Genomic DNA, 10,343 nt, shown 5'->3' with positions numbered 1-10,343 from the left:
TTACCTGTACGCCTGTTCCTTCCATCAGCCGGACATGCTACATTACAGTGTGTGTCTGTTACTTTATGTGGTAGAGTGTATGTTTGTGTGTGGTAGAGTGTATGTGTGTGTGCGTGTGTGGTAGAGTGTGTGTGTGTGTGTGTGGTAGAGTGTATGTGTGTGTGTGTGTGTGTGGTAGAGTGTGTGTGTGTGTGTGTGGTAGAGTGTATGTGTGTGTGTGGTAGAGTGTATGTGTGTGTGTGGTAGAGTGTGTACGTGTGTGTGGTAGAGTGTATGTGTGTGTGTGGTAGAGTGTATGTGTGTGTGTGGTAGAGTGTATGTGTGTGTGTGGTAGAGTGTATGTGTGTGTGTGGTAGAGTGTGTACGTGTGTGTGGTAGAGTGTATGTTTGTGTGTGGTAGAGTGTATGTGTGTGTGTGTGTGTGTGGTAGAGTGTATGTGTGTGTGTGGTAGAGTGTATGTGTGTGTGCGTGTGTGTGGTAGAGTGTATGTGTGTGTGCGTGCGTGTGGTAGAGTGTATGTGTGTGTGCGTGCGTGTGGTAGAGTGTATGTGTGTGTGCGTGTGTGTGGTAGAGTGTGTGTGTGTGTGTGTGGTAGAGTGTATGTGTGTGTGTGTGTGTGTGGTAGAGTGTGTGTGTGTGTGTGTGGTAGAGTGTATGTGTGTGTGCGTGTGTGTGGTAGAGTGTGTGTGTGTGTGTGTGGTAGAGTGTATGTGTGTGTGCGTGTGTGTGGTAGAGTGTGAGTATCATGGAAAGAGATGCTGGGCACTCGTGTTCTGGGGAAATAACCTTACAGATCTGGTTATGATCAGTCCCCAAACCCGATACCATCCTACGTGTTATGTATAACATGTAAGCATGCCTGTCTATGTGTTACAGTATTTCACTAAAGAGATGCTGGGAGCACTGCGTGGCCAAACCTGGGGAATGTGTCTTGGCTGTTCCAAGGCGTCGTGATGTTCATGTGTCTTGGCTGTTCCAAGGCGTCGTGATGTTCATGTGTCTTGGCTGTTCCAAGGCGTCGTGATGTTCATGTGTCTTGGCTGTTCCAAGGCGTCGTGATGTTCATGTGTCTTGGCTGTTCCAAGGCGTCGTGATGTTCATGTGTCTTGGCTGTTCCAAGGCGTCGTGATGTTCATGTGTCTTGGCTGTTCCAAGGCGTCGTGATGTTCATGTGTCTTGCTCGGCAAGCCCAAGATATGAACCAATATGTTGCCCATATAAGTTTGTGGCAAACCATTTGAAGAATTCTTGAGCTTGTCAAGTCCGTTCTTGATAAGACAGCAAAACCCAGGTAGGCAGAACCTTCCAGTATCTCATGTGTAAGTCAGTGCCTTTCTCAACTATACCACTACCATATCCCAACAGCAAGTTAATGTGTACTTTACTGTGTGTGTTACGGTGTGTGTATGTGTGTGTTTGTTACAGCCTGTGTATTTATGTGTACTTTACTGTGTGTGTTACGATGTATGTGTTACAGTGTGTTTGTTACAGTCTGTGTATTTATGTGTACTTTACTGTGTATGTTATGGTGTGTGTGTTACAGTGTGTGTTTGTTACAGCCTGTATATTTATGTGTACTTTACTGTGTGTTACTGTGTATGTGTTACAGTGTGTTTGTTACAGTCTGTGTATTTTTGTGTGCTTTACTGTGTGTGCTATGGTGTGTGTTTGTTACAGTCTGTGTATTTATGTGTACTTTACTGTGAGTGTTATGGTGTGTGTGTATGTGTGTGTTTGTTACAGCCTTGTATTTATGTGTACTTTACTGTGTGTGTTACGATGTATGTGTTACAGTGTGTTTGTTACAGTCTGTGTATTTATGTGTGCTTTACTGTGTATGTTACGGTGTGTGTGTTACAGTGTGTGTTTGTTACAGTCTGTATATTTATGTGTATTTTACTGTGTGTGATATGATGTCGTGCTGTCTTCCTCGTGCCGTGTATTTGGTGACTCCAAGGAATTGTCCTGCTTATGTTTCTGACCTTTTTCTGAGATGTGAATTGGTCCTGTGGTTTTCTGATTGACAGATTGGGGAAGTGGCATATAATGGCCTCCTAACAGTTTTTCCAAAGCCAGCTCTCTAATGAGATGAGCACTGAGCTGAAGGGAAGAGAAGAATTCTGTTTTTACTGGAAACACTGAATTCAATTTCTCTTTCTTTGACTGTGGCACAACTGCATGAGGTAACAGTATGAGAAGAGGAAACTGTCATGAAATCCCAGAAACGTTTTTCTCTTCAAACCTGCTACATGCGTTATGTGGAGTTACACAGTCAGTGTCTGTGCTGGGCAGTTTGTGTGTGTTCTGTCAGAATGTTTTTTAATAGTCATTATTAGTCATAGGCAGTTATTTCTCCTAACCAATACCATTAGTGCCATAAAATATGGCCAAACGACAGAGCAATGTCTAGCCCCGCAGTCACTCATGCTCATGTCCAGCCCATGTCAAGCTAGACTGCGGCGGGAGGAGGGGTGGGTTTGTGTCAGGACCAAATGATAAAGCTTTCAGTGAAAGTCTGCATCTACATCTAGCCTGTCTGCCAGTCTCCACAGGCAGACAGCAGCCCCATCTAATCTCCTCACTGCATTTCTCAACATCTCCTCCCGATCCCCATCTAATCTCCTCACTGCATTTCTCAACATCTCCTCCCAAACCCCATCTAATCTCCTCACTGCATTTCTCAACATCTCCTCCCAAACCCCATCTAATCTCCTCACTGCATTTCTTAACATCTCCTCCCAAACCCCATCTAATCTCCTCACTGCATTTCTCAACATCTCCTCCCAAACCCCATCTAATCTCCTCACTGCATTTCTCAACATCTCCTCCCGATCCCCATCTAATCTCCTCACTGCATTTCTCAACATCTCCTCCCAAACCCCATCTAATCTCCTCACTGCATTTCTCAACATCTCCTCCCAAACCCCATCTAATCTCCTCACTGCATTTCTCAACATCTCCTCCCGATCCCCATCTAATCTCCTCACTGCATTTCTCAACATCTCCTCCCAAACCCCATCTAATCTCCTCACTGCATTTCTTAACATCTCCTCCCAAACCCCATCTAATCTCCTCACTGCATTTCTCAACATCTCCTCTCAATCCCACCACAGCTCAAGGGTCCCACTTGGTTAGCATGAGGGTCATACAGATGAAACCAATAGTGTGTTTGGTGATTTGTCACGAATCTGAACAAGCAGTGTTGATCTCCAGTGTTGATCTCCAGTGTTGATCCCCAGTGTTGATCCCCAGTGTTAATCTCCAGCGTTAATCTCCAGTCAGACTGAAATGAACATGCTGTTGTCCTCTGCCAACAGCCCACTGACCCTTCTGGCTGGTCCAGTGGATGTTCTTGACTGCCGCCCGCTGTCCCAGCTGGGTCTTGGTTGAATTGGAGTCTAAATTGGCTTGATTTTGGGTCAGGACCATGGGTTGAAAGGCTGGGTTTGAGGTAAAGTGCAGCTCAGGACCAGTGAAGATTCAGCATGTGCTCACTCAAAGGAGCTGTGCAGAGATGCAAATACAGTTAGAGCAATGTTCAAAGACGGAGAGCATTTTTGTGTGCTGCATTTTTGGCAAAAAACATACCCCCACACATACCCACATACACTCACACTCACTCACACACCCACTCACACTCACACTCCCACACACACACACCCAGACACTGAAACACACAAGTAATGACATGGCTCCTTTGGCAGAGTAGCTGTGTGTTGTGCTCATCACTGAATTATCCTCATGGCAGAAAAAACATTAACTGTCATAATCTGAGAATACTCTGTTATCACAGCATTTCAGCCACGGTGTTTCCCTGTTATTAACTGGTCTCCCTGTTATGAACTGGTCTCCTGGTGTGAAGAGGGCAGTTTACCCACACTGGCTGTGTGAGACCATCTGATCACACATAACCACACACACACACACACACACACACACACGCATGCACACACAGGCACACACATGCACACACACACACACACACACACACACACACACACTGTAGTTAAATCCGTAACCTTAGATGCTGTTTAGTTGTTGGCCGTTTTCCTGTATTTGGCACTGTATTTGGCTGTGAATCATACCTGTGTTCAGTGACGGTGGGAGAGAAGCAAACAGGCAGGTATGCATGCAGGCGATTTAGTGGTTAAAGGAAAATTGTTTGAAGGGTTGGAATTCCCTAATCAAAAAAGGGCTTTCTAAAGTGTATGTTACCAAAAGTATAAAGCTTTCTAAATGGCAAATTAAACTGAGCATATCGAAGCGTAGAAGCATTGAAGCAGTTAAAAACTATTGGGCACCCAGCATCTTCCATTGTCTAAACTATGAGACTCTACCTGGGCACATGGAAGATGCCATTTTAACTGATCAGGTATCCTGTGGCAAAATAAAAGTCTCAAGCCAAAGGCCAATGACAAACACACACTTCCACCACAATTGCACACTGTCCTCTAATTCTCTATGGACCCAGCAACAGACTCCAGACAATATATAACTGTGCTCATTTCTCTCCCTCTCTCTCCCTCTCTCTCTCCCTCCCTCTCTCTCCCTCCCTCTCTCTCTCCCTCTCTCTCTCTTTCTCCACCTCTCTCTCTCTCTCTCTCCCTCTCTCTCTTTCTCCCCTCTCTCTCTCTCCCTCCCTCTCTCTCTCTCTTTCTCCTCCTCTCTCTCCCTCTCACTCTCTCTCCCCCCCCCCCCCCCTCTCTCTCTCTCTGCCTACAAAAGAGAAGGTTTTACTCCAGAGGGGAGAGAGAGAGAGAGAGAAAGAGAGGGATCATGAACTGCATTTGTTTAAAGTGATACCCATATTAAAATAGATGAAAAACATTTTTTCTTTGAATTAACACACATCTGCTCCTTGACTTGTCATTGGGCAATCCAAACATTTCTGGAAGTGCAGTAATTTTGAGATGATCATTCAAATGTTTGAACAAAGCCTAGCATTATTAGGACCATTTGTGAACAGTGACCAAAAAATCAGGATAGTCACTGAGATGAGAGGGAAAGAGAGTGGAACAGCAGGCCTGGAAATCAAATCAGATGTCTGTCCAGTTTAACCAGCAGACTCATCTAAAACCTGTCTGACAGAGCCGAGCGGGTTACAGAGCTGGAAAAAAAACTCCACTTGGTTGTGATTATACTGACATGAGAGAATGACAGAGAGAAGGTTTCTCTGCAGGATTTACTGATGCTCTGTGTCGTATTTTGGTCATGGAAATGCAGAGGTTTAATGACTGAACTCTCCATGAGCAAATCTGTGTCAAACCGCAGTCAGGCAGAAGAGAGTCAAACTGGGGACTTAAGGACAGTTTCATGGAGTCAAATATGATTATATGATTCTTATGCAACCCTAAAATTGTGGATTTTTTGTGGTTCATGTTATTGATGTACAAGCTCTCTTAAACTGTTATTAGAGTCGATCTCTTCTCTGTAGCCGTACATGCTGAAGAATTCAGTAAATGGTGGGTTACTTTGAATATGAATGGAAAGTGCAGTTCTCCGTGACAGATTGCCATAAAGAATGGAGAGAGATTACTCAACACACTCTATTCTCCCCCCATACCAAGCCAGGGATTAGTGGAAAGGAGGAGTAAAGGGAGGCTACCCCTATGTCCAGAAGACATGAGGAGGTGAAAAAAGGAAGGTAAACAGGAGAATAAAATAAGGAGATTGAGAGTTGTGCTGTGTTTAGTGTAGAGGCTTAGTCTCCTCTGTGGCTTTATAAATCACCATCAGTGAGAGTGATGAAGCTCACTGGGGAAGAGAATGAATGAAGACAAGTAATGAGAGGGAGGGAAAGAAGGAGAGAAAGATTGTTGGTAGGTAGAAGCTGCTCCCAGGATGAGGAGAGACATCTGCCTCAGTCTGTTTCATCAGCCACCTCAATCAAAGACACGTGACTGTGTGTGTGTGTGTGTGTGTGTGTGTGTGCATGTATGTATGTATGTATGTATGTACTTGTACAGCTATTATAAAGGTTGAGGTTAGGCATTTAGTTGTGATGGTTGAGGTTAGGGTAAGGGGCTAGCAAATGCATTATGTCAATGAGTGTCCCCACAAAGATAGAATTACAAGTGTGTGTGTGTGTGTGTGTGTGTGTGTGTGTGCGTGTGTGTGCGTGTGCGTGCGTGTGCGTGTGCGTGCTTGTGCGTGCGTGTGCGTGTGTGCGTGCGTGTGTGCGCGTGTGTGCGTGCGTGTGTGTGTGCGTGTGTGTGTGTGTGTGTGTGTATTTGTGCGTGTGTGTGTGTGTGTGTGTGCGTGTGTGTGCGTGTGCGTGCGTGCGTGTGCGTGTGTGTGCGTGCGTGTGTGTGTGTGCGTGCGTGTGTGTGTGTGTGTGCGTGTGTGTGCTGGTGAGAGAGAGTTTGTGGCATGCATGTGTATATTTAGGTGCAGTGGTTCTGTGCCCAGTAGCAGGTGCTGGGTAATTTTAGCCGAGCCCATTAACACTGTGTTACTGACACAAGGCATTTTAACAGCATATTATCACTTAGCTAACACACTTACACTGCTCACTGTGTGTCATGTCCCCCCCCCCCCCCCCCCCCCCCCCCTCTCTCTCTCTCTCTCTCTCTCTCTCTCTCTCTCCCTCCATTTATCTGTCCGTCTCTAGAGTTTTAGAGTCTTTTTTGTGCTTCATCATGGTTTTTGTCCTTTCCTCTACTCTGCAAAACCTTTCCACTCTACTCACACATACACACATAAACCTCACACAGGTTCCTGATGTGTGTGTGTGTGTGTGTGTGTGTATGCCCCTTTTCAGCCTAGCTTGACAGTTAAGGATCATTCATGACCAGAGGAATCTTGGGTAATGAGAGAAATCTGCACACACTGGCATGCGCGCGCACACACCCTTCAGTAACTGTCACCACCCTGACAAATGATGGAGGACGGTCAGTTTAACCCGTTAGCGCAGGCAGAGAGCAAAAGGATGGGGAGGCGGGAGAGGGAGAAAGAGAAAGAGAAAGGAGAGAGTGAAAGGGAGCGAGGGAGAGAGAAAGGGAGACTGAAAGAGAGGTAGATGTAGATAGAGGTAGATACAGATATACACCCTGTGTGTGTGCGTGTGTGTGTGTGCGTGTGTGTGTGTGTGTGTGTGTGTGTGTGTGTGTGTGTGTGTGTGTGTGTGTGCTGGTGAGAGAGAGTTTGGGTGCATGCATGTGTATATTTAGTGTGTATATATATATTTGTGTGTGTGTGTGTGTGTATTAGAGCCCGACCGATAAATTGGCCGATATGAGCTAATTGCAGATAAATCAGTATCCTTCAATCTTCAGCCATGTTATGACATTCATGTCAGCTATGCCTGGTTCTGCTGCAGTAATGTAAAAGCTGCTGCAGACAGTCAAAACATCACATTTACGTTTAATGTTATGGTAGTTGAGTGATGTAGACTAAGCTGTTGACAAACTTGATTGTAGGTTTATTTATGAAACAGCGTGGTAGTTTTAGCGAGTAAACAAACAACGGTCCTGCCATTTCTCCCTCGTCTCGTCTGAAAACGTTCTCTGGCGACATCGCTCACAGCGGCTGATGCCATGTTTATCAGTGGAAGACTGCTAACGTTAATGAGAGATTAAGCTGTAGTGTTTAACTTATTCTGCCTAAATGAAGCAATGCTAAATATATCTGTGACTCTCATGTCTGTGGTTACAGTCGGTGCGGTGGAAATGATTAAACCAGAGGGGACACGTAAATAAACATGAGCTGAACAAGCATCTTATAGCCAAACAAAGTTTCTTTTTCAAACTTTCTGTGAAATCCCAAATCCGCATGAAAAGTCCTATATCAGTCAGGCTCAAATATAAATATATGTACACATTGTATGTTTATATATTTTGCTGTGGACAGGCTGACTGTCTGAGTCAGTGGTATCTTATATTATTACATCGCCCAAGTTTTTTTTCTACTGGTTGAAGTGGAGTTATACAGGTTTTACAGGTTAGAGTGGAGTTATACAGGTTTTTACAGGTTGGAGTGGAGTTATACAGGTTTTACAGGTTAGAGTGGAGTCATACAGGTTTTTACAGGTTGGAGTGGAGTTATACAGGTTTTTACAGGTTGGAGTGGAGTTATACAGGTTTTTACAGGTTAGAGTGAAGTTACACTGTGTGTGTGTCTGACACTGTGTCTGTGTGTGTGTCTGATACTGTGTCTGTGTGTGTGTCTGACACTGTGTCTGTGTGTGTGTCTGACACTGTGTCTGTGTGTGTCTGACACTGTGTCTGTGTGTGTGTCTGACACTGTGTCTGTATGTGTCTGACACTGTGTGTGTGTCTGACACTGTGTCTGTGTGTGTGTCTGACACTGTGTCTGTGTGTGTATCTGACACTGTGTCTGTGTGTGTGTGTCTGACACTGTGTCTGTGTGTGTGTCTGACACTGTGTCTGTGTGTGTATCTGACACTGTGTCTGTGTGTGTGTCTGACACTGTGTCTGTGTGTGTGTCTGACACTGTGTCTGTGTGTGTGTCTGACACTGTGTCTGTGTGTGTATCTGACACTGTGTCTGTGTGTGTGTCTGACACTGTGTCTGTGTGTGTGTCTGACACTGTGTCTGTGTCTGTGTGTCTGACACTGTGTCTGTGTGTGTGTCTGACACTGTGTCTGTGTGTGTCTGACACTGTGTCTGTGTGTGTGTCTGACACTGTGTGTGTGTCTGACACTGTGTCTGTGTGTGTGTCTGACACTGTGTCTGTGTGTGTGTCTGACACTGTGTCTGTATGTGTCTGACACTGTGTCTGTGTGTGTATCTGACACTTTGTCTGTGTGTGTGTCTGACACTGTGTCTGTGTGTGTATCTGACACTGTGTCTGTGTGTGTCTGACACTGTGTCTGTGTGTGTATCTGACACTGTGTCTGTGTGTGTGTCTGACACTGTGTGTGTATCTGACACTACAGGCTCTGATATTGTCATGAATCCTGGTGTGATGGACTCGCCCAGTTGGAACATGTCTGCTGATGCAGCAGAAAAAGGTGAGTGTGTTGTTTTTCTCATGTCTATTGTTGTTTTTAGCATTAACATCTAGCATTTTAGATTTTAATAGTGAAAAAATACAGTATTCATTACTGTAGAGTATCCCCATGAATTAATCTGTGTGTGTGTGTGTGTGTGTGTGTGTTTGTCTGTGTGTCTGTGTGTCTGTGTGTGTGTGTGTGATTTGAAACATAGATACGAGGTTCAGGCATAGCATAATAGAGAGTATACACATATCAGCACGCAGCTGTATATACAGGCTTCTGCCCAAATGTCATCGGCATTTTAAATTTGATTTTTGTTACACACACATACTTTAAACTATACAGGTTTTTTCCACATGTTTGGTCTCTGGGCCTCAGCTGTTAAACTAACCCGTTTTTCTCCCTTTCTTTCTCTCTCTCTTTTTTTCTCTCCCTGACTCAAACTTTGGAATAAAGTGAAAGGTAATGATTAAAAGCTAGTTTGTAATTTCCTGTAATTACAGTAGAGGGTAAACTGTAGAAATACAGGCTCCAGTGGGGCATAGTGTCTTGGCATAGCATGAATGCAGTACACAACACACACACAGTAATTGTTATGCATGTCACAAATAGAAACACACACACACACACACTGCAGTGTGCTAAGAGTGAAGGTGTGTTCTGCTCAGTTCTGGAAGACATAGAACTCTTACTTTTTACCACCAGTCTCCTCACAACTTCACATGTCTGAAAAGAGAGACAATCTTTAGCCGCTCGTTCTGTTTTTCTCCAGGAAACCTTTTGGAATAAAGAAAATCTTTCAGCCTGGTAGACAGATTTTATTATTTGATCTTTACTGGGAGCTTTTGAAAGTAGAAATGGTAAAACAATCCACACATTTTAGGTATCAAACTGTCACTGAATGCTGTAGCGGTCCTTCACTCCATGGATGCTGGGCAGAGTTTTGCCCTGTCTGTGCCTTTGTGTTAGAGTCAGACTCTAGTCTGTAACCCTGTCTGTGCCTTTGTGTTAGAGTCAGACTCTAGTCTGTAACCCTGTCTGTGCCTTTGTGTTAGAGTCAGACTCTAGTCTGTAACCCTGTCTGTGCCTTTGTGTTAGAGTCAGACTCTAGTCTGTAACCCTGTCTGTGCCTTTGTGTTAGAGTCAGACCCTAGTCTGTAACCCTGTCTGTGCCTTTGTGTTAGAGTCAGACCCTAGTCTGTAACCCTGTCTGTGCCTTTGTGTTAGAGTCAGACTCTAGTCTGTAACCCTGTCTGTGCCTTTGTGTTAGTGTCAGACTCTAGTCTGTAACCCTGTCTGTGCCTTTGTGTTAGAGTCAGACTCTAGTCTGTAACCCTGTCTGTGCCTTTGTGTTAGTGTCAGACTCTAGTCTGTAACCCTGTCTGT

At 44.7% G+C, this 10,343-nt stretch overlaps 1 protein-coding gene across 1 annotated transcript in view; it reads left to right on the top strand.

Annotated features, from left to right (window-relative positions):
- The first annotated feature begins 8,939 nt into the window (after positions 1–8,939).
- ror1 (receptor tyrosine kinase-like orphan receptor 1) overlaps positions 8,940–10,343 on the top strand; it is a 29,757-nt gene continuing 28,353 nt past the window's right edge. Inside the window, exon 1 of the mRNA XM_030791775.1 lies at positions 8,940–8,972. Within this exon, the coding sequence (XP_030647635.1) occupies positions 8,948–8,972 (25 nt within the window). The 5' untranslated portion in view covers positions 8,940–8,947. The remainder of the gene's footprint in view (positions 8,973–10,343) is intronic.

This window comes from Chanos chanos, chromosome 14 (assembly GCF_902362185.1).
Source record: "Chanos chanos chromosome 14, fChaCha1.1, whole genome shotgun sequence".
NCBI classification, from domain to species: Eukaryota; Metazoa; Chordata; class Actinopteri; order Gonorynchiformes; family Chanidae; genus Chanos; species Chanos chanos.
The sequence above is the reverse complement of the archived record's forward strand: the minus strand, read 5'-3'. Positions and strand labels throughout refer to the sequence as shown.